The sequence below is a fragment of the Dermochelys coriacea genome, chromosome 10, assembly GCF_009764565.3.
Source record: "Dermochelys coriacea isolate rDerCor1 chromosome 10, rDerCor1.pri.v4, whole genome shotgun sequence".
Classification (NCBI taxonomy): domain Eukaryota; kingdom Metazoa; phylum Chordata; order Testudines; family Dermochelyidae; genus Dermochelys; species Dermochelys coriacea.
In genome coordinates, this window is record NC_050077.1 from 68,396,384 (window position 1) to 68,420,508 (window position 24,125).

The 24,125-nt window shown below is 41.3% G+C and overlaps 2 protein-coding genes across 7 annotated transcripts in view; one reads left to right on the forward strand and one right to left on the reverse strand.

Moving 5' to 3' along the window:
* Positions 1-2,850: 2,850 nt before the first annotated feature.
* Positions 2,851-22,131, reverse strand: SAXO2 (stabilizer of axonemal microtubules 2). Of its 3 annotated transcripts, XM_043494409.1 has the most exons (5): positions 21,939-22,003; positions 16,547-16,727; positions 7,799-7,978; positions 6,660-6,862; positions 2,851-5,198 (listed from the first exon to the last, which is right to left on the reverse strand). In XM_043494409.1, the coding sequence occupies exons 3-5, from the start codon at positions 7,819-7,821 to the stop codon at positions 4,207-4,209; spliced, it is 1,218 nt and encodes a 405-aa protein (XP_043350344.1). In that variant the 5' UTR covers positions 7,822-7,978; positions 16,547-16,727; positions 21,939-22,003; the 3' UTR covers positions 2,851-4,206. The 3 variants fall into 3 exon arrangements, with proteins under 3 accessions (XP_043350344.1, XP_038276012.1, XP_038276013.1); XM_038420084.2 differs by lacking the exon at positions 16,547-16,727 and having other exon boundaries at positions 21,939-22,131; XM_038420085.2 differs by lacking the exons at positions 7,799-7,978; positions 16,547-16,727 and having other exon boundaries at positions 21,939-22,131.
* EFL1 (elongation factor like GTPase 1) overlaps positions 22,110-24,125 on the forward strand; it is a 158,799-nt gene continuing 156,783 nt past the window's right edge. The window contains exons 1-3 of one of the 4 annotated variants that reach the window (XM_038420081.2): positions 22,110-22,209; positions 22,738-22,818; positions 23,366-23,468. In XM_038420081.2, coding sequence (XP_038276009.1) covers positions 23,378-23,468 — 91 coding nt within the window. In that variant the 5' untranslated portion in view covers positions 22,110-22,209; positions 22,738-22,818; positions 23,366-23,377. Of the gene's footprint in view, positions 22,420-22,737; positions 22,823-23,365; positions 23,469-24,125 lie in introns of those variants that run through there. The other 3 variants (XM_038420080.2, XM_038420082.2, XM_043494408.1) reach the window with 3 other exon arrangements.

Sequence of the window (24,125 nt, forward strand, 5' to 3'; positions counted from 1 at the left end):
TCAATTGTTTTTTGTCAAGGTCCACATTTCTTGGTCAAGGTGTAGTGGAGATCCAGACACCAAAGAAAATAATAAAAAACAATAATGATGATAAGTAACTAAAAAGATTTCGGGGGTCTGTTCAAAAGTGTCTGGCAGTCTGGATTTGGCTCGCGGTCTGCCTATTGACTACCCCTGGTTAGCACACTCACAACCTTTTAATACTCCCCTTTCCTATTCTTTCTATTTCAATGTACAACTGTATTGAGCTTTTCACTTAATCTCCCCATTGACTGATAATTAAATTAGAGCCTGCTAGCATAGTGAAAATGATGGTGAGATTTTATTGTTTGATTTGATCTGATCTGTGCCATAGTATCTGCATAAACCCAAGGTGGATGTTTAATTACAATTTTTCTGTTTTCAGTGGAGCTAAAGTTAACGTAGGTATTTTGCCCAGTTTGTGTAACATCCAATTCTGCAAGGCCATCTCTGTAAATTTGCATTGGTTCAATTAGCACTACCCTGGGAACAGCACAAACTGCTGCAGCTAGCACATCAAACATAAAACTGCATGCTTACAGTTTCACCATTTGTCATGTTTAGCAGAGTATTAGTAAGCCATGATAAAATGATGTAAAAATTATAAGATAACATAATTTACATTTGATACCAGCTATCTCAAGATTAACAAAACAGGGCACTAACATGTTGATATCAGACATGCCAAACCTGCAAAAAAACACAGAAATTGGGCTTGTTTTTGGCTTAATTGGCTTGTGAGTTGCTTGCTGGCTAATTTTTTGGCTTGTAGCTTGTTGCTTGGTGTAGCTTATAGTTTGTGGCTTGGTGTAGCTTGTTGCTTCCTTTTTTTTATCAGCTCCTGGCAAGCCGGGGCAAGGGGCAGGCAGAGGCAAGGGGTGGAGAGAGTCAGGAATGCACAGCAGGCCCACCACAGTCCCAGACTGTATGTCGGGGGGGGGGGGATCTAATCACATAGAGTGTTGGGGTTCTTAGGGATTGGCTTGTTTTGGCCTTGTTTTGAAATAGGATTAACTTGATTTTTGGCTTATTGTGCAAGTCGGGGTGCTTATTTACTGTGTGAAAGCTGGCAATTGTGGTTGATATATTAAGTCAACTATATTAAGATAATATATTCTGAATTTTGTTTTTACCTTTAAGAAAATAAAAACCCCCACCCAGAAGAGAGCAGGCAGAGAATTTAGTTCATAATCCAACATCACATCCCCATCACAGAAAATGTTTATATTTACATATCTGTTGCCAGTTTGTGTCAAGGCATTGGTGTGCAGAGGGACGGTCCAGTCTCTCCTCTGCCCTGCCCGTGGCACAGCCACTCTTCTCTGGGCTCAGACTACACTCAGTGGGGTGAGCTGAGGCCCGGGGTGGGTGGGGGGTAGTCTGCAGTAGGCAGGAACAAATTGTACTGGGAGGGTGCAAATCGTACTAGGAGTTCTTATTGGTAGGGGGTCCCAGCACTAGTGTTATGGTTTCGATGGGTATGAGTCCCCGCCCTAGGGTTAGGATTCCTATTTTAGGGATTTGGGGCTAGGTTTAAGGTTCCTATGGGTAGGGGTCCCCAACCTAGTGTTAAAGTTCGTATGAGTAGGGGTTCCCGTCTTAGGCTTTCTATGGGTAGGGGAATGGGGCTAGGGGTAGGTTTTCTATAGGTGGGGGACTTGGGGCTAGAGTGAAGGTTCCTATGGGTAGGGGTCCCAGCCCTAGGCTTAGAGTTCTTATGGGTCGGGGTCCCTGCCCTACGGTTAGGGTTCCTATGGGTAGGAGTCCCTGCTCCAGGGTTAGTGTCCCTGTGGGTAGGGAACTTGGGCCTAAGGTTAAGATTGCTATGGGTAGGGGTCCCTGCCCTAGGTTTATGGTTCCTGTGGGTCGGGGACTTGGGGTTGGAGTTAGTGTTCCTATGGGTAGAGGTCCCCACCCTAGGGTTAGGGTTGCTATGAGTAGAGGTCCCACCATAGGGTGAGGGTTCCCATGGGTGTGGCATTTGGGGTTAGGCTTAAGGTTCCTATGGACAGGGGACTTGGGGCTTGGGTTAGGGTTCCTAAGGGTAGGTGTCCCACCTTAGGGTTAGGGTTCCTATGGATATGGGGCTAGATTTAGGGTTCATATGGGTACGGAAATTGGGGCTAGGGTTAGGGTTCCTGTGGATAGGGGTCCCCTACCTAGGGTTAGGGTTCCTTTGAGTACGGATCTCTCACTTAGAGTTAGAGTTCCTAGGGGTAGGGGTCCCCGCTCTAGGGTTAGGGTTGCTATGGATAGGGGACTTGGGGCTATGGTTAGGGTTCCCAAGGGAAAGGGTCCCTGCCCTTGGGTTTGGGTTCCCATGGGTAGGGGTCCCCACCCTAGGCACTCCATCCTTCAAATAATGAGTTTAGAAGCAGTATTCAGGGCCATAAGAGAGAGAGAAAAAAAATCCCCCCCAAATACCTGATCTCCAAATACACCTGCTTCAAACTCTATTACACCTATTTGAATTTGCTCTTCTGTTTCCCCTCAGTATTTATCATCACATTTTTGTATCTGGGAGTAGCTGGTAGAGTCAGCATATGAGTTTCCTTAAATTATTTAGACAAGAAAAGAAAATGCATATCAGGACAATATATCTATAGTGGAGCTAAGAAATTTGAGATCTGCTAAATAAAAATGAAAAGGACTCAGTGGTCAGACTCTGATTCAGGGAAGTGTCCAGTCAGGGAAGCAAAGCACTTAAATACTCCCCAGGGACATAACTGCAACTAAATCAGAATTCAGTCCCTGCCCCACTCCTGGGGCAGCAATGCTATATGGTGCTACTTACTCAAGCCAGTCCAGCCCTAAACATTTAATGAAAAATCCAATCCAAAATATCTCTTTATAAACTGGAAAACATGTATGAACTTTAAAAAAAATTAATTGACTTGATTTTTCAATTAGAGTAAAGCAAACTGACACAGCACAAAGAGAAACAAGAACATTTAAAAACAACCACTCTTGTAAGAACAGTGGGAGCCTGCTGTAACAGTTATACAAAACAAGCATTTCCAGCAGTCCAGGTCTCTTTTTCTGCCTTTCTGAGTGGAGCTCATGTGATTCAGTTCCTGCTTTCAACATCATACTGTACTTGATTTCAGTCCTTTTATTGGAGATTTGGTATACATACAGATACATGACACTTCAAAGCTAAAATGGCTTTCCTATATAATGAGTAAAAGATAATATATTTATAAGTTACTGACACTCATACTGAAAGTGATAAGACAACATAATATTGTTAAATAAGTATTGTAAGAAGAGATCACTGTAAATCCTGGACATGATGACTGAAACTGAGATAATACTTTGAAATAATGCTTAACATCTCCTATATGCACACACACGTTATCTTAATAAACCATTTGTTTCGTCTACTTATTTGAAACACGTTAAAATTCTTTAGCTGGGAAACTAAGGACCAATGTCAAATCAGCTCTGTTTTGTGTCCCGGAAAAAAATCTGCTATTGCATTTGTATGCAAAAGTTAGCAGATTATCTTTTTTATTATATGGTCAATATGTACCATGCATCAGAAGTTAGAATCTCACCGTTAGGCTCTGGCCATAGTAGGCTGAAACTGTATTAATAATAGCTAAGTTAAAGACTATTATTAGCAATGTCCTAGTATAGTTTCCTGGACCAGCATAAAAAGGGTATTTGTTTTCTGAAGTCTATTTTATAATTATGTTATAGGCTATGTGCAAGGCTAGTTTGTAATGCAGTTTGGCTATCAAGATTTCCAGGGGGAAAAAATCCTTTTCCATACTGGTCACAGACGCCATGTTAAAACGTTTCAAAAGTAGTGTGGGCAGATTCAGTGATTCCAAAATGATTTCCAGCAAGTCATAATCTCATTTAAATGTACATAGTATGTGCTTGGGTTGGAAGACAGTAAAAACTGAAAAGCACAGTAATTGTAAAATGCATAATTAGAGAGAACAGATTCCACACAAAATGTTCAGATGCATCTTAAAGTTGCCTAATCTTCATCAATCTTGTAATAAAATCATTCCCAGCTTTTTAAAAAAAGCTATAATGAGTTTAAGTGATTTAACAATTTTAAAATTACAGTAATAACTTGTACTTGCCAACTGTCACTGAGGTTTAGCCTGGAAAAAAATTAAGCTATAGGATTCTAAACATTTTTTAAAATATGTAAACTACTAAAATTAAAAATTATGAAGTAACAGCTATTTCTTTTGGAATATGATTATCATTTGACTGAGAAAATGTATTGATTTCTGGAGTAACTCTGCAGAAGAACTTGTGACCATGAGAATCTGTATCTACAAAGACGTATCCTGGAGGAGATGGATAGTTTGCTGGGCAGATCTCTTGTTTCTTTGAAGTATACTCTGTACGATACATGGTTTCATCTTCAAAATGAGCTGAACTAGGGACTACAACACGTAGAGGTTTGAAACTCTGAACTGGAATTATCTCATGTGGTATATAGTGAGACCTGAATGTGGTCAAGCCATCAAATTTTCCAGTAAGTTTTGGAATTTCCTGATGTCTTCTAATAATTTCTTGCTGACAGCTGGCCCAAGCTTGAAAGTCTTCCTTCATTGTGGTGTTCCCCTGGAAAGGGACATTACTTCTTCTTCCATAAGAAACTGGTCTTATGGGGGCAACAGGACAGATCACATGTGGAACATAATCAAGATGGCTTGTGGAGTGTAAATCCATATTACCTGGAGGTGGAACATAATCTCTTATCTTGCGAGCCTCAGGCAAGGAGACTGACCATGGCTGAAAACGATCCCGGAATTCAGTGCATCCATCAAAGTGAGCATTAGACCCAACTTTAGTGTATTCAGGCTTGCAGCTTTTTGTAAACTCTCCAAGTAGCCTTTTAAAATCATTCCGGTGGGTTGTGAGATCTTCAAAGGGTTGGCTGCTTGGCTTGTATTCTTCCTTTGGTCTTACAAATTTTGGTTCCAGTTGATGAGCGATGTAAGAACTGCGATGATTAGTAACACCATCAAAAGGTACATCTGAACGTTTGGCCACACCTGGAGGCTTAAAGCTTTGTCTGGGGTTCAGCTCCCTAGGAACAAAGTCATCTTGAAATGTAGTAGAATTCCCAAACTTTTCTATAGGGGGATGATAGGTGTGTCCCAATTTATTTGGCTCCCTTCTTTGAACTTCCCATGATCTATAGTCATCTTTAAGACAAAAACAATACTTGATAGAAAGAAAGATTATAGATATTATTATTGATTTGTGGCTGTCCCATATTAAAAAATCTAATTTCTTCCCCCACCAACCCTTTTGATCAAAAGAGTTGAGTTTGAGTAACAAAGATAATTCTGTTTTACTATTACATACAGGAGTTCTGTTTACCTGCTACTATGGAAATAGACCAAACAGCCAATAAAATGCCACCTGGTACCACAAGATGCTTATTTCTTTTAGAAAAAAAGAAATATTTTCTATGTACATATTTGATTTCTGTTTTCTATTGTACACAAATATCTGTATAGAGGATATGTCTGCAAAAATCTGCATTTTATCTCAGGACTGTGGATGAAATACATATAAACAAAAAGTGACTGAATTATGAACAATAATTTTAGTGACAGATGCTGGTGACATCTTAAATTACAAGTGTACAGAAGCTGGTGAATAATAATATTGTTATCAAAGATGTTCTTTCCCCTCAGACCTAGTGCTGCCCAATTCTTTCTACTACCTCTACTTTTGCCACTACGCGCTCTTCGCTTCTACCAACTCTACCCCGATTCTTCTAACTTCCTACTCTGAGTGGCCTCACCTGATTTTCAGCATCTTAAGATCTTTCTCTTCTAGTCCTTGGTCTTTACCATCAGAGCATCTCTTGCCTTTCATGCAGGTAGCTCTAATAGGTCATAGCTCATAATCCACATTCAGATATTTTTAATCTGGATTGTAGATCAGATGTGCTACAATCAAATTATTAAATACAACATCTCATATGTAAAAGATTATTTGTATACCAAGGTAACCTGTCAGGATAATCTACAGGGAGGCTGTTTAGGAACTGTTGCATCAATAAGTAACAGAAGATCATCTTGTTGAAACAGGTCATCAGCCGAATGCTACACCAAGTATATAGTAAACACGAATCTGAAATCAAGTTTGTTTCATCAGTCTATGTAGAAAAACAGTAATTGTGAACTCAATTAAGTCCAGCAGCAAAGCAGGAAAGCGAGACTCTTGGCACATTGCGTCCATAATAATATTAACATGTTTCTATTTGACATTGTTTAATAATCTTTCTTACCAAAGGAGTTACAATTTTCTCCAAATGTATCTTGAAGATGTGCTTGGATTATAACTAGCATTAGAACCCAAAGTTTCTCTCTCCTTCCCTTAGCTGGTTTCCTATACTTCTGCCACAATCTAACCTCCTTCCAGTTGGTAAAACCTGGAGAGGGCTTCTCTTTCAGAGCCTATTAATGTTAATTCTTAAATTAATAGAATCCATTGCTGATAAACATAGGGTATTCCCTCTTCACTACTGTCACCTACTGGGCCAGAAAGTAAGAGACCAAAGTCAGAAATCAAACCTCAACTCCAATATGGCAATTCAGAATACTACCATCATTGTGGCTGTTTCTCTCTTTAAAAATGGCATATGTAATTACCTTGATAGGTTGGTATGGTGTCTAATTTTCCTCCCTTAATCTGTTTTCTTTCTAAAGGTCTTACTAATGTCACTGGTTGTATTTTATGAGGATTATAATCTCTCCTGTATGTAGTTCCAAAATCAATCTCTCCGGGTTTTGGTTTATACTCTTCTTGTACCCGAAGAGGTCGATTTACAACATCGTATGGAAGATAATCAGACCTGAAAAGGAGAAACATGCAGTACTGCTTCACAATGTTACCTTTTTCTGATTGAGACATTTGTGACATTTTTTCCATATATAGAAACTTAACAAAAACTACATCCACTGTGGAAGGACTAAAATGTTAACTCTTTGAAAGCAATTGCTGATTTAGGATCAGCATCATCAACATCACAGGATCAACAATGAGAAAACAATCATTCAACAGATATTTGGAGTCTGGAATGTGAAGGTGGTGGAATCCCTTTTTCAAACCTGACAGCAATTTACCTTTATTCATAATTTAACAAATATTCATATTTCTAAACTCTTATAAATAAAAATAAATGTGTTTTCAGTATTGTTTCATACCTTATCTGACTTGAAAAACTTCTATGCAGTTATATAAAAAGTGATCAACCAGTAAGTAGACAGAACCCAGGGGAAAAAATTAAACTTCATTCAGGGCCAAGTATTTAAACAGTGCAGGTGGAGAACTGAAAGCAAAAGGATCCAGCATTTTCCTGGGTAACTGCTTTTGTATGTGGACATTGGATAATTGGGCACCCAAACAGGTACAATATCTGCATGCAAAAGACTGTTTCAGCACACAGATACTGACTTTTGGTGAGATCTGGATTTCTAATGTATAAAACAAGCAGAAAAACCATCCCCACCACAAAAAACCTTTCAGATCTTTTTAGAGATAAAAATGAATCCCCAAAGGACAAAAAAAAAAATTCCTTTGCATGCCATCTGCCAACTCTAAAACGTGATTGACTTGTGCCATCAATACTCAAACTTTATGCATATATATCCTTGAAGAGAATGAATAATCAAATTATTTTACAATGGAAAATGATTCCAATAAACAGAGCTGTCTTCCCTAAATGAAAAAATATGAGGACACTGTAGAATAACATCAGCTCCAAAACACATTGCTTCAAAATATTTACTTAAATGTAGTGATTCCTTCCATTCTTCCATGATGTGCTTGGTACTCCTCCTTTGGTTTTAGACTCTGGGGTGGAGGGAGATTGCCATACTGGGGATATTTGTCCACGTATTCTGTCGTGAGGCAAGCTTGTCCTCCAGTATCATAAATCCTTATGGATTTATGAGGGCAATGATGGCACCTATATAAGAAATTGAAACAAGATAATTTCAAATAGTTTTTATCTATGGGAAACACACCTCAAATATTCTGAGTGTATATCAAGAGAAATAGGATTGTCATCACAGGTATCTTGCATCTAGAACACTTCTTGAGTGTGAAAGGGAAACAAATTATTTTGTTCTGTAGTTATGAAAGATGTTACCATCTATGTAGCACTGCATAGGCCACAGCAGCACAGAAAGAAAGAATACTTATCGCATCCTTAGTACAGAATAGGGAGGATGAATATAGCTGTCAGTCTTCTACATGTTAATCTGTCACCTACCCAACTCACTCTTTCCTTTCATTCTTTTCTCTGCCAAGCACTGGCTTCCTTCTTTCATGCTATTATTTCCCTAATCTGTAACAATAACTTAATACCTGTCCCTACTTCTCTGATATCTTGCCCTTTCTCTTTTCCTCATTCCTTTTCTCCCTGTGTATTTCAATACGTCTTTCACCATTTCTCATAACAGTGCCAGTCACCTCCCTACTTTACACAATCTCATCACAGTTGGTACTATGGCGTTCTGAACTGCAGCTCCAGATCTCTAGAATAAATCTCCTGAATCTATCCCTCCCCAATTCTCATCTCAATTTATTTTTTTCACACCCATATCTCTGAAATTCTCTATCCCCCAAAAGTACTGGCTTTATTTTTGTTATTGGGTGTATATACTGTATTATGTCTTCTACTATTTAACCCTAGTAATTTTGGGATATGATTTGCAAGAAATTATAATATACAGGTTAAGGTTTAGACACATTGGGCCTAATTGTCATTTATGAGGTAAGCGAGGTTAGACACATTGGGCCTAATTGTCATTTATACAGAGCTTCTTTACACCTCGCTAGCAGGATAAAGGAGCTTAGTTTAAATGTGATTCAGAATCATCTTCCATTAATCTCAATCACAGTTTATATACAAAATGCAGCCGGATTGTATAGAACATTATTACAGGAACTAGTGGTGCTTTCTGTCTCTTGAAATATTTATTAAAAAACTTCTTCAGATTTGATTGAATGAACCATTGGCAAAGAGAAGACTCATTAAACAAGAATGAATGGTCAGATTTCTTAATTTGCTTTGTGTATGTGCACTGAATTATGCGAGCCTCTCTCTCCTTTAGAGGACAGACTAAATGAAAGTAGGTCCTCCTATATCTGCTAGCTCAATTCCAGCACTGGTTCAGGTACAAGCTAATGAGAGGTTACCAAATATAAAATGTTACTTGGTGAATAAGTGAACTTAATGAAAGGCTGTACAAGAATCGCAGACACAGTGACAAGATCTGGAAGGGCAAAAGTGTATGTCAATTACTAGATAAAAATACACTTCAACCATAGGAAACTAGACATTCAAAGAACAGAGCGAAGACCTGCAGAAAAAATGGGCTAGCACTGGATACTAAGAAGAAGAAAAAACTGAATTCAAGTGAAATAAAAAATTAAATAGACTAAAGAAACAGGCATATAGGATTCCTGCTGAGAAAAGTAAAAAAGGAAACAGAGAAAGGAATGACCTGTGATTGGAAATCCCTAAAGCTAGTTTTAGTTGCACTTTGGGCTATGTGATTTTGGAGCTCACTAGTTAGATTAAATGGTTAATTAAATAACCTTACATAACAAGTCAGTCTCAGTAGATGCCTCATATGGAGTGTATGGTCTGTTTGAGCCTCAAGCTACCAATTTATTTTCAATCAAACTGGTCTACCAAAGGGATAACAATAAAAACTGAAAATTGCACAATAAAGTAGAAAGTTCTGTAAAAGATAATACTTCCATGTCACCTATTTATCACTAATGTCCCAATCCCACCATTAACTGCGACCTGATGGCATGGCAGCAGCAGAGAAAAATGGGAGGGAGAGAAGAGAGGGTTGAGTTACCTCTGATGTCACAATCCCACCACTTAACTATGAACTGAGCAGTTCGAAAAGCACTAGGGGAGGGAAGGAAAAACAGGAAGAGAAGAGATTAAAAGGGAAGTGAGAAAGTTTTTTTCTGATCACATAGCTCCACCCACCCTGAATTTTTCCAGGGATTCATCTATGCTGTATAATATTCATTCACAAAGTACAGCATGTACTCCAGATTTCACAACTAAAAACATCATCTTAAGGAGGAAATATAAAAATACTATATATAACTATCAAAAGCTAGTTAACAAAACAGGCTATCAGATTTATAAATGCCATCAGAAATTGTTCATTCCAAGAGGCACTTATCACATGGATTTTAAGCATACAGCCCAAGAGAGGTTGAAACAAACAGCATAATATTCACACAGATAGCAGCTTCATTTTTGCATCCTCATACCTTTTTCATCACCTTATTTCAGAAAACCATGCACCAACCACAATACCTATTCCTAGGACCCTACCAAATTCACAGCCAGGAAAAACACGTCACGGAGTGTGAAATCTGGTCTTCCCCCATGAAATCTAGACTTCTGTGTGCTTTTACCCTATATTATACAGATTTCACAGGGGAGACAAATGTTTCTCAAATTGGGGGTCCTGACCCAAAAGGGAGTTGCAGGGGAGTCATGGTATTGTCACCCTTACTTCTGTGCTGCCTTCAGAGCTGGTCATCTGGAGAGCTCTGTTGGCCGAGCACCCAGCTCTGAAGGCAACACCCCACCAGCAGCAATGCAGAAGTAAGGACAGCATGGTATGGTATTGCCACCCTTACTTCTGCACTGCTGCCTTCTGAGCTGGGTGGCCAGAGAGTGGCGGCTGCTGACTAAAGGCCTAGCTCTGCAGGCAGCAGTTTAGAAGTAAGAGTGGCAATACCATACCGTGACGTTGCACTTTATATATGATTTTATGAAAGTATGCTGATGAGTGTGAATATAATGTAACTAAAATATGCTTCATGCAAAAGGTCTCTTGTAAGGTATCATTACAAAGTTTATAATCTTCTGAGTGTGGTCATCCTATTTGTATAAATGTATCACTCTTGAATCTAAAACTAGAAATATGAAATATAACTCTGAGGGCCTATTATAATTATGCAAAGTGTGGGCCATTAATAGTGGGTTGGAATCTTGATGGCTCCCATCAACCAGGACAATTAACTGTGGATGGCTCTGTTTGCAGGCAGGCTTTTCTGTGAGTCAGGCTGGGAGGAATGAAGGCTTGGGGTCTTAGAGTGATATGTGATCATGTCACCTGAACTGGAATCCATCTTTAACCCAGTGTTTTTACATTGAGAAGGAGGGGTGGAAACCCAGAGGGACAAAGGATTCCTGCTTTATGCAAAAGATATATAAGTGGGTGGAACAGAAAAAGGAGTAGAGCCATCATGAGAAATCCCCTAGCTAAACTGGAACAAGGGCTGTACCAGGATAAAGGATTGTGCCAGACTGGAAGGTGTCCAGTATGTGATAGAAGCTTATTGAAACATCTCTGAGGGTGAGATTTTATCTGTATTCATCTGTATCTGTATTAGGTTTAAACTTGCATGTTTTATTTTATTTTGCTTGGTAATTCACTTTGTTCTGTCTGTTACTACTTGAAACCACTTAAATCCTACTTTCTGTATTTAATAAAAATCACTTTTTACTTATTAATTAACCCAGAGTATGTATTAATACCTGGGAGGGTGGGGGAACAGCTGTGCATATCTCTCTATCAGTGTTATAGAGGGTGAACAATTTATGAGTTTACCCTGTATAAGCTTTATACAGGGTAAAAAGGGTTTATTTGGGGATTGGACCCCATTGGGAGTTGGGCATCTGAGTATTAAATTCAGGAACACTTCTGTAAGTTGTTTTCAGTTAAGTCTACAGCTGTTAGGGGACATGGTTCAGACCTGGGTCTGGGTTTGCAGCAGGCTAGCAGGTCTGGCTCAAACCAGGCAGGGCACTGAAGTCCTAAGCTGCCAGGGCAGGAAAGCAGGGGCAGAAGTAGTCTCGAGACTTTTGCGAATGTAACTAGCAACTAGCTACTAGATTTCCCGCCTTTTCTTTCCTGAAGGGAACAAGAAGGTTGTCCAACATGGCAGCCTACTTGTTCTTTACAAACCAAAATGACGAACAATAAACAAAATCATCTAAACACCATTACCAATTATCAGGTCATAATTTGAATAGGGTGGAATTTACAAGTTGGCAGTTCCCAAGGGGCTTTCTGTGATCCAACCTGTCACACATACCATGCCATCCTTACTTCTGTGCTGCTTCTGGTGGCGGTTCTGCCTTCAGAGCTGGGATCCTGGTCAGCAGCCGCTGCTCTCAGGCTGCCCAGCTCTGAAGGCAGTGCTGCCACCAGCAACCGCACAGAAGTAAAGGTAGCAGTACTGCAATCCCCCCTACAATAACTTTGTGATCCCCTCCAACTTCTTTTTGGGTCAGGACCCCTACAATTACAATGCTATGAAATTTCTGATTGAAATAGCTGAAATCATGAAATTTATGTTTATTAAAATCCTATGACCATAAAATGGACTGTGAAGTTGATAGAAGCCTATCTATTCCAAATGGCTGTTCTGATATCATTAGATTCATACACAAATTTATTGCTGTCTCTATATTCTGTACTCTGTTCTGCAACATCCCTCACACTACCCTCATGTTATATCTCCTGCACTTATCATACTTGCTACATGCAGAAACAACATCCACTAGAAAAATACTTTCCTCCTGAAGGACCCTGAAGATTATAATGAATTAAATTTAAATGGAGTCCATCAGTGTTTGAATGATCAAAATGTGCCAAGACAATTTATTTTTGTCAAAGAGAGCCAAGGCATCTCTAGCAAAAAGTAATTATGCATGACTGCGTAAGACTCCATTATTTCTGATAAATCAAAATCGTTACCTCAGATTGAATAATCCCATAACATACAAACAGTTACTTGATTTTAATGGGGACTATTCAGGAGTAAGGTACTATCAAGTAAGTAATGGTAGCAGAATAGGTCTTACAAAGTGTGAAATATAAAAGATATGCACAAAAAACATACAAGGCCTGATTCTCATTGACACTGAGGCTTTTTTACATTGTCCTGGCAGTGTAAAGAGGACTGAAAATGGGAATAAGTGGCAGTGTCAAGGAGGCCTTAATGTAAATGGGAATCAGCCTCTGAGAATATACTTCATGGCTTTGGATAACTGACAAATCCAGTTTGGGGTTTAACCCAAATGATAATAAAAAAATTATCATTAAGAGACTATCTTTCTAGAAATGATTACAACCAAATCACAACTTTTAGGAGAGAGAGAGAGAGAGAGAGAGTGGAGAATGAGATCTGAATTCTAAATATCTGTTGAGAACCAATCAATCAAAGGATGGGACATGACTAATGAAATATGTTACTTATAATTTGGCTAATTGAGAACTATTTGAGTCTCTGATTTATGTGTCTTGCCTACAAACGTGTTACCTACACTTCATCATTATCTTTTATGCTAGAGTTATTGATCTTTTAATGTACTTTGAAGTGCATGTGTTCCTGACTCATGAATGATTGATGTCAGCTCTGGTGGGTTATGTTTTCTTCCTTTCATGAGCAAGACTGATAATTTATTGCTTAGATAACATGTTAACAGATAAATTTCAAAAAATTTAAATAGACACCATTTGGGCGAGCACCTCAGCTTGTATGGTGTAGCTCCGTTGACTTAACAGAGCTATGCTGACTTACATCAGCCAAAAATCTGGCACATAATTTGTTTTCTCTTGCCAACAAGATTCATCCCTGAGAGTTTTCTAAAGCATTCACTCCCATAGAATAAGATTTATATGAAAAGTCTCCTTTAGGAGACTTTAAATCATTAAGAGTTTATAAACAAAATAAATATCTCAATAAGGTTTTTAATTGCCAAGGTAAACATCACCATCTGAGTGAAAGAAGTTATATTTGGACACTAGATTACTGAAACTATTCTGCTGCTTAAATGACCTGAGTTCCCTAGTGTTGGCAGGAAAAATAATTCTGGGGGGAACATACATGATTTATAGGCAAAGAAACGTCCCATTGAAACTCTTTAAGTAGAACTAGTAAACTGAGGAATGTGGAAATCCAGTCTTCATGACAAAAGCAAAATTAATCTTTAGCAAGTAGTTATTCTCTTGTGTGAATGTGCAAAGAGAAGGTTGTCTGTTTTTGCTGATTCCTCAGAGTCCTTTATAATTGTGTCATGGATTGACTACTATTGTGAGAGGTATACTGTGTATCTGCCTGCCAAAGGACAACACTTTGAAACATTAGCATCAATGAGCATTATACAGATAGAGTGAGGGGACAACAGACTCTATAAAGAGAATTTTTGTGACTGTCATGCCTCATCTATGATATTTACATAGTTAGATTCTTGCAAATATCTCAAAGTGCTCCAAACAGCTAGATGAATACCTGCACAGTCAGAAGAAATGTAACCTCCCTTCCTGCCTGCATTTGCCTCTGGTGCTGCTAGATGATCAGTTTGATGTTGGGTTGGATTGTAACATTAAAGATAAGTCAGCATGTCATCCTCCTCCTTGTCTCTCTCTTTCCTCCTTTCCCTTTTCCCTTCATCCTTTCACACACTGCAAGCCTTTATCTGAAAGTGTTTAAAGTCCTAAACCTTATTTTTTGAATAGAAGGCTGAGAGTGAAATTTTCCTACCTAGCTAATTAATTTCCATTATGGGAGCACATCACTACGGATATTCACCCAGGATGCTCCGGGCAAAATGGCTAGGTAACCTAAGTCGTGTAGGCTTCCCATTATTTTTCTTCAGTTCTGGAATGTCACTGGGGAAGCCTGCCAGCACATCAGAAGGAGGAGAAACTGGGGTATGAAAATCCCCAGGGCAATCCCTTGACTGACAGAAGGGGACTCCTCACTCATCCAATGCGACTGGAGGTAGAGTGGGTTTGTTTTCTTGATTTTCTGTATAAATAATAATATCAGACAAATCTAATTCACCAATATTAACCAGGCATTCACTTCTCTTGAACATCAAGATTTCTTTACCTGAGGGGTAAGGAGGACTGAAAAAAATGCTTGTTATCTTGAGGAACAATAAATGTTTATATTACTGAAATATGTAGTCATGATCAGTATATTGTTACATACATTCTGAAATTCCTCATTAGAAATACTTGGACAGTTTTTTGGTATGTATATACAGCCCCACATGTAACAATTTTTTTAAAAAGTTGCATTCTAAGTGGGAGATTGAATTACAAGTCTGGAAAGAAATCTATTTTCTGTAGTGCCAATCAAGATGCATATATTGTCTGACTGATGCCAAGGTTATGAAGAGTTTTCACCAAAGTCAGTTGTAGCCAATCAGGAGGCACCTCGAGTATGTATTATGATTGGTTAACATAGCTCTGGACTGCTGTATTAGTCATTTCAGATGGCCTGCTCCTGAAGCCCCTGGGAGACAAAACTTCCATTGACTTCAGCAGAGACTATGGGGCATATTTTTAAAGATATTTAGGAGCCTAAAGAAGCAGATAGGCACTTAGTGGGTTTTGCAAAAGCACCTCAGTGCCTAACTGCCACACCCTCAGTCCTCCCCAGGTCCATGTCCCAGTTCCCCACTCTCCCTTGACTCCTTGGCTCAGCCCCCATAGTCCCTCCTCAGCTCCTCTTCCCATTCCTGTCTGGACCCTGTCTCACTTTCCCTGATTCTCCACCTTCATAGGCTCAGCTTCTCACCCTCTTTGCATTCCAATCAACCTATTTCTCCTTCTCTTGTTGCCTGAGCGCCAACAGTGGGAAGTTTGAGAATACTGAGGAGACAGTCTCCGTGCCCTCAGTTCTTGTGCCCGTCACCACAGCAGTCTCTGTCTGCCAGTAGAGCTATTGTAGGGAAAGTCCTGCTCAGCCATTGTAGCCCTGGAATGGAGCATGCTCAGTACAAATGGAATATTCGGAGAATTTTGCTGCCAAACGCTAACAAGTCTTTACTAAGCATATGTAAACTCATAATTTGGCAACATTTTCAATTATTTTCACAGGGACAGCAAAAGGTATATCCCTGACACCAGAGTGACCCTCCTGCCAAGTTTCAAGACCCTGCTCTAAAGCATGGAGGTGCTAAAATGTCTCAACAAAATGGTTCTAAGAATTTTTTAACATGGGAAAATAACTTATTTTTTCCTAACCTCGTTCTGAGAAATAGCTAAACTGATCTTGATTACATTAAACAAACAAACAAATAATAATCTTCCCGAGGCAGACAGCCAGCATGGAAACTTTCAAACCAAACGGTTAAAATTTGGCAAAGTTATATCCAACTGAAAACAGTTTTATAAAGGAAAATGTCAGGAAACCTATAATAAAAACTAAAAGATTGCATAATTTACGGTGTTTGTGAAGGTTATTAAGGCCTCAATCCTGCAAGGAATTCTGCACTAGCAGATATTTGTGCCTGAGTGGAGCCCCATTGAAGTCAATGAGGCTGTGTGTGGCTGCAGGGATCCTCCCATAGGGCACTCCTCACTGCAGTGAGGCCAGTTTGTTTTCTTTTTAACTGTTTGGAATGTCTATTTTTTAAATTGTTCTGATTATTTTAACTGAAAAATATATATTTAAAGTCTCCATTTACCTGCTGAATGAAGAGCTCCTGGGTTTTTCTTGCTTATTCCATTTTCCTGTGAACTGTTCTGTAGTGTTCCATTTGATTAATCTTTCCTGTTTCCTTTTCTGTCAGTGGATGGACTTCCTAACAAAGACTAAACATTCTCTTCCACAGTGCTCTAGTACTCCCTAATTCCATCCTTAATTTTCTGTTGGGTTTGCAAGAGTTTAGATATATTGAGTATTAAATATCTAACATTTCATTCAAACTTCCCCTTTCCTTTTATCTATCATTTATTGAGAAATTATTATCTTCTTCAGGAAATTATAACAAGCATGAGGGGAGTGTGAAAGGACTGGGAGATTGACTAAAAAAATAAGTTTTAGTAAATAGTTCTATATCTTTATATACCAAAATGAAGATAAGTATAGGGAGAAACTCTTGTATATGGGCAACTTTCTTGTCTATAAACAAATATTACTCTTAGATATAGTCTGGGAGATCATCTAACTACTACAGCTATTCTCTGCTCCTGAAGGCCAGAATTCACATCCTGTGTTTGCCAACTGTTAACAACTTTTATATCAAGCAAGCAATCTGAATCCTGACTCTGTTCACAGGCAGGGGTTCATTTTCTTTAATAATAACGTAGCACGTTTGCAACCCATGGGAAATAAGGAAATAAAAATGTTTGCTTCTTATTATGGAAATATCCCAAGAACAGTTGGTAGTTGATACCTGGTCCATTCTCAAAAAATATCACTTGGAAACTGGGAAGTTGGTCTGGGGATATATACTCCAGGGATAGCAATAAAGGATTTAACCATTATTCTGAACAAATGCAGTTACAAGAACATTTTTCTGGTTTAAAAAATAACAACCAAAACTTGCCTTTTAAGCAAACCAACTGGGAGATGATCATTTGTACACTTTGGCGCAGTCCTATATTACTGCTAGACACATCCTAGACTTGAGAAGCTAGGAATTTTAGTGGTGACTGGTATACAGAAAAGTTTCCAGCACTGACTCTGACCCTGAGAAATGTTAAGCATTTACAAACTGATGGGAGCTGACTGTGCTCAGCCCCTGCAGACACCTAATCTTTTTGGCAGCACAATTATTTGTTGGAAAAAGTTGTTGAAAGCATACATTTTTAATAGGCACTGAAAAGGGGATTCAGCCTAGGGAGAAGAGTGTCTACTCTCCATATTCTTAAAATACTCTTAGTAATGTTAATATTCAACAAATAAGGGCCAGATCCTACAACCCTTAGCTATAGTGATTAGCACTTATTCGCATGAGAAGTCCCACTGAGCACTACAGTGAGATGGTTACACACTTCCCCTAGGGAAGCTCTTCCTGAACTTCAGAGATTCACCACCCAAGCTCAATTCACTATATGGGCCAGGGTCACCATTTGTAACACCATACCCTAGACTGTATTGCTGGCAGTGGGGATTGAACCTAGAACCTCTGGATACAAATGCCCAAGACTTTACTACCTGAATTAAAGGGGACTATTCATGAGTAAATGTTGTTCAGTATGGGTAATGGCTGCAGAATCTAACCTTGAATGCACTGTCTATTCTGAGACACAGAAACACCTTCCGGCTGACATTTTTGTTCCCAGGACCTAACTACAGGTAGCAGAATTATTCCCTCTGTTTTAATATTCAGAATGAAATATAAATGTATCTAAAATAATTCAGAATTACAGTATGTAAGACTCCAGCAGATTGCTAAATAGAACTTGTGCAATATATCATAGTTTTCTTGTGTGTACATCAATCACAATGCCCAGGTAACACTGCCAAGCAACTAGTCTTCCCATAAAAACAGAAACACTGTAGTGCTACACCAAAGCAAACTTAATGAGCTCCCTAAAACAATAACCTCTTGAGATTTTATTGACTGCAAAACCTTCAGTAATGTGTATTTTAACCCAGTGGTTCTCAACCAGGCACCCAGGGCCCCCTAGGGAGCCCCAAGCAGGTTTCAGGGGGTCCGCCAAGCAGGACCAGCATTAGACTCACTTGCGGCTCAGGGCAGAAAGCCGAAGCCCCACCACAGGGTTGGGGTGTTCAAATGCCCTGTTGATTCTGTGTCCTTGCAAGTGACCACTGTATTATGGTTACCACCACCCCTCAACTCCCCTCCCCAATTAATCTGGCCTATCCTATTTGTCCTGGAACCTGCAATGCCCCCTGCATGTGAGAGAGGTGATAGAGAGTTGGGAAAGCTGGTTCTGTGCCTCCTGTACAAAATGATGCCAACTCTCATGGTTTTATTTCACAAGTCTCACGATACTTGATGTTTTTCTTAAAGGCACAGATCCAGGATTTATGCGAGAATCTCAGCTTGCTTGCTTGCTTTGTAAACATTTAGCTCTCATGATTGAATGAGGCTAAAATGTGAACCCTAACAGTTCCAATACTGAATGCAAATAAAAACACCCCAAATTGTATTATTTTTAAATCTCATAAGTTTTAAGCCAATCATATGATTTTTTCAAGTCTGAGTCATGATTTTGAAATTTTCTGAGGTAAGTAATACTGCATTCCAGTGTATTACCCACAGTGGGAAGAGGTAGTATTTCCTGTAGGACGCCTTTTTCCTAACCTATGCTTTTGCATGAGCTTCACTGGCTTGAACAGGCTGTAGGACAATGACGAATTGGGCCTCTTCTAAAGGGCATGGTTGAAAGTAAGCCAATGGCCAAGCTCCGCTCCGTAAGAGTGAGCAGAGTTGGCTATGAGCAGGGGAAGGATTAGCATGTTGCACTTATTTAAAAAGGATGAAGAGCTGGTGTGGCAGTGTTTTCTACCCAGGATGAATTCTAGATGAGTTAGCCAGAATTGCTCCCACTGCTGTGCAGCCCGTCTGCAAACACATTAGAGTAGGGCCGTGCTTTAAGGCACAATCCAAATTTAAGACCCAGTCTAGACTACATAAAAAGGTGTTTAAAAATATGAATTAACATTTTAAAACCACCTTTTCTTAGTCTAGACAAAGTCTATGTGTATTTCACTTCTACTAAGAAGAACCCACATTCTTTTCCTTTTTCAGAACAGTACTCCAAAGAGAGTTGAAACCTGTCTCTGAATTCCCTTTTCTAAAGAAACCAGATACTTTCTTTAAAAAGCTGTTTTTACTTCTCCAGACTTAATCAGACCATAGTGGTAGACGTATATTAGGGCTGTAAAATGTGGCTACAGTTCACAGAGCTTAAAACAAAAGTCAAGGGCAGGAATTCACAGTTGTATTGTGTCCCCTTTATGCCAACTCTGCTAGTGTAAGAGACCATGAAACAGCTGTAAAGCCTTCTCCACTGAGTTTCAGAAGTCCTCCTGGGCAGTCAGAACTCGCATAATTGGTTCTGAAATGCCTCCTTTCCCCTGGAGTCCTTGGAACAAGGGTGTGCTAGGCCAGTGGTTTTCAAACTTTTTTTCTGGTGACCCAGTTGAAGAAAATTGTTAATGCCCATGACACAACGGAGCTAGGGATGATGGGTTTGGGTACGGGAGGGGCTCAGGGCTGGGGTAGAGGGTTGCGGTGCGGGGGGTGAGGGCTGTGGGGTGGGGCTGGGAATGAATGGTTGATGGTGTGGGAGGGGGCTCTGGGCCGGGGTAGGGGTGCAGGAGGGATTTAGGGCTCTGGGCTGGGGGTGCAGGCTCTGGGCTGGGGCCATGGAAGAGAGGTTTGGGGTGCAGGAAGGGGCTCTTGGTTGTGGGGGGCTCAGGGCTGGGGAAGGGGATTGAGGCGCAGGGTTGAGGCGCAGGCTTACCTCAGGCAGCTCCCGGTCCGTGGCACAGTGGGGGTGCTAAGGGAGGCTTCCTGCCTGTCCTGGCACTGTGGACCCATGCTGTGCCCCGGAAGTAGCCAGCAGCAGGTCCGACTCCTAGATGGAGGCGTGCAAGTGTCTCCTTGCGGCTCTCACCTGCAGGCACCAACCCCCTCCCTCAGCTCCCACTGACTGGTTCCTGGCCAGTGGGAGTGTGGAGCTGGTGCTCGGGGCAGTGGCACCATGAGGAGCCCCATGAGCCCCCTGCTTAGGAGCCAGACCTGCTGTTGGCTGCTTCCGGGGCACAGCGCAGTGTCAGAATAGGCAGGAACTAGGCTGCCTTATCTGAGCAGCACCGCTGATGGGACTTTTAATGGCCTGGTCGGCAGTGCTGACCAGAGCCACCACAACCCAGTGCCTTCCATTCCACGACCCAGTACTGGGTTTTGACTCGCACTTTGAAAACCACTATGCTAGGCTACCTTGAGATAAGGCATATACGGGTGTGTGAGTAGCAGTATACAAGCTGGCTAATCCACAGTAAAAGAATGTTCTGTAGATTTTTTTTTCCTTTTTGGCTGTATCTACATTCAAAAATTTAGGGAAATCTTCCACCTTGGGTCTAGAAGAGACAGTGTTAAAATACACATGCCCTTAGACAGGGTCACAATGAAACTGCCTTTGAACAAAAGGAAAAGGAGTATTTGTGGCACCTTAGAGACTAACAAATTAATTTGAGCATAAGCTTTTGTGAGCTACATACATGCATCCGATGAAGTGAGCCGTAGCTCACGAAAGCTTATGCTCAAATAAATTTGTGGCATGCATCTGATGAAGTGAGCTGTAGCTCTCGAAAGCTTATGCTCAGATACATTTGTTAGTCTCTAAGGTGCCACAAGTCCTCCTTTTCTTTTTGCGGATACAGACTAACACGGCTGCTACTCTGAAACCTGCCTTTGAACAGTATCAGAGTGTTTGAAGGGAAGTAGGGACAGTTTGGGCTGCTTGGAAAAAGCAGATTTGGGGCCCCAAAGGTTCAGTCTCCAGAGGCAAGGGATCTGGGGTGTGGAGGGAAAGTTCATGTTTAGGATAGGTGAGGCGCATGCTCGGCGAGGTTTGACCCTGGGTTCAGGAGGTTTGGGCTTTGGCCCTAGGGCAGTTTGGTCCCAAAAAGTCTGGTTCTGGGGACAGGGGGTGTTTGGATCCAGATGGGATTTGCTGATTCGGGTCCTGGGGCACAATGGTGCCGGAACAATTTGTAAGAGCCATTGACCCAAACTATAAACCCTGTATATAACGTTAACCACTCCCAGCCAAGGGGCGCGGCAGCACCTGGGCTGGGGCAGGAGGTTTTGGACCCCGGGAAGTTCGTGTCCAGGGAGGCTGGGGCGGTCCCGGGGCAGAGGAAGTTCGGGTCCTGTTACGGGGCTGGGGTTCGGGTTCTGGTCCGGAGGCAAATGGGCGCTGGTCCCCGGGCTGCTCGGGGACGGGGGCGGAGGGCGCGGTTTGAGGTTCCCTGGGAAGGGGGTTCGGCCCTGGGAGGGCGGGTCCCTGTGGGGGGATTTAGGTCTCCCAGTGGATCAGGCTTAGGGGACTCGGGGCAGGGGCCGCTTTTCGGAGGTCCCTTTTGCTTCTTACCCGCAGGTACAAATCTCGCACAGGCACCGCTTCTCCTTCATCCTCCCGCTACCGCTGCCTGCCCGGCTCTCCTGACCCGCCCCTCAGAGCCACGGTAACCAGGGCAGCGCCCCGTCGCCTGGCAACCGCCCCGGCGTCCTTACAACAGCCCTCTCCCGGCTTCCGTAAGTCGTCACAAAGGGGGTGGAGACAAAAGGTGCGCGTAGTCGCAGCGACTTCCGCTCGTGGGCGGTTGGTTGTGCTGTCACGAGGAGAGGCGGAAATTCGCGGGGTGAGTGACCAGCCGGGCCCTGTCCTTCCCCCGCGGGCCCGGCCTGTGCCCCCTGCCCCCAGTGGAAGAGAGCTGCGGGGTCTCTCAATTGCCTCACACCGGAGAGGTCATCTCCGGATCGGCCAGGGGGGGTAGCAGCCGGTGTGTTTAATACACTACACCGGCCCTGCCTTCTGGGGTCCCCCCGGCTCTTCATCACCCACACCCACGGTACGGCGGGCGGGGGCCCACAGTGACTTCTGCGTTGGGTGGGCCCGGCCACTTGTAATAAGAGTTGGGGTGTCCCCCCCCCCCCACTCCGCTGTGCAGCGTCTTGTCTCCCTGGCGGTTGCGTTGCCCTCCTTGCCAGAGGGGTTTGCACGAAAGGGGCACCGTTAGTGTGACCTGTAATCAGTTAAACATAAACAAATATCAAATACCTCTGGGTGCTGCACGTGTGCTCCCCAAGCCCCCGTGACAGCCGTTGTGGTTTCACACTGCGCCTTTTCTTCTTTAAAAACGATTTTCTCTACTTTGTTGCTCTGCAAGACGCACATGATGAAGCTTACAAGCATCTAAGCGTAACTTTACTCCTGAGTGTTCCCGCTGGATGTCACTGGGACTACTCGCGTGAGTAAAGTTGCACGCTTGTTTGTTTGCGGGATCAGGGCTTGCATAACTATCTGGGGAAACAGGCAAACGTATTAGGTATGCAGAGTGCTGTCAAACGCACAAAGTAAGCACATTGGAAAAAGAGAGCTCCGTGATTCAATTATAGTCGCCACAGGAATTGTTTTACTTATATTTTTTTTTTAAAGAGTGGTGGCTGCCAAATTTACACTGTCGCTCTAAATTCTGTGTGTGGTTCTGCTCCGTTTAAATGGACAGATTTCCACTGTGTATTTGTTGTATTTATAAACAAATACATGAAAAATGTATATGATTAAAAACTGAAAATTTGTCTTTCTGTTTGTAAATCTCTTTGGTATCTGATTTGGAGTGATTGGTGCTATAGAAACATAATTTATTAGCTACCTAAGTACTGCCCCCGGATGGGTTTAGGTTTAGTTGATATTTATATATAAACTAAACTATAAACACTTGTGTGTGCATTTAAAAAATTCAGGTATTTCTTGAGTTATGATGCTAGTATAAAATGCTTTTTCCTTATTCACAGAAAAAACTAATCATGGTTCTCTCTAGTTTGGAGAAGATGATTGGACTCCAGAAAAAGCCTGCCAGTATCAGGAATATCTGTATACTGGCTCATGTGGACCATGGTAAGAGGGACTTTTTGCTATAAGCAATCATTTAGAGATATGTTCTTATGTGTTTAGATTAAATGGGAAAAGAATATTTCTGTCATTTTGCTGAAGATAAGTGTTTCAAACCATTGATTTCTCATGTGTTTAAATTCATGGGTTCAGTTCAGAGCTGATTTGACCCTAGGCACAGGGCCACTGATAGTGAGAAGTCCTCCTAGAAGGCACCTCTGCAATCAATGTCCTATGGTGTTGGTGGGGGTGGTAGGCAATATAGCCCCTAAAGTGGACAGTAATGGCCAATAACGGGGCATTTCAACAACTGCTGGGTGATATGCTATTCATATTCCCCCTCCCCCTTACTTAAATAGCTGGCTGTGGAACTCTGGCTGTAACTTAAATTATGTATATGTTCCAGAAAATGAAGAATTTTGTTTAAAATTGGTTAACGTTACTCAAGTGCACATATGACCAACACAACCATATAAAAGCCAGGAAATCCCTAGTTAAGCCGAAAACTGTAAATTTACCTTCTCCACTTTACCTGTCTTGCTTTCACTGCCCACCTAAATTGTCTTTTCTTATGGCTTCTACATAAAACATGGAACTTTGATCATGTGGAGTGGTTAGAAATTAATATTTTCTCATTGTTTAGAATGTTTAATTGGTAGTGTG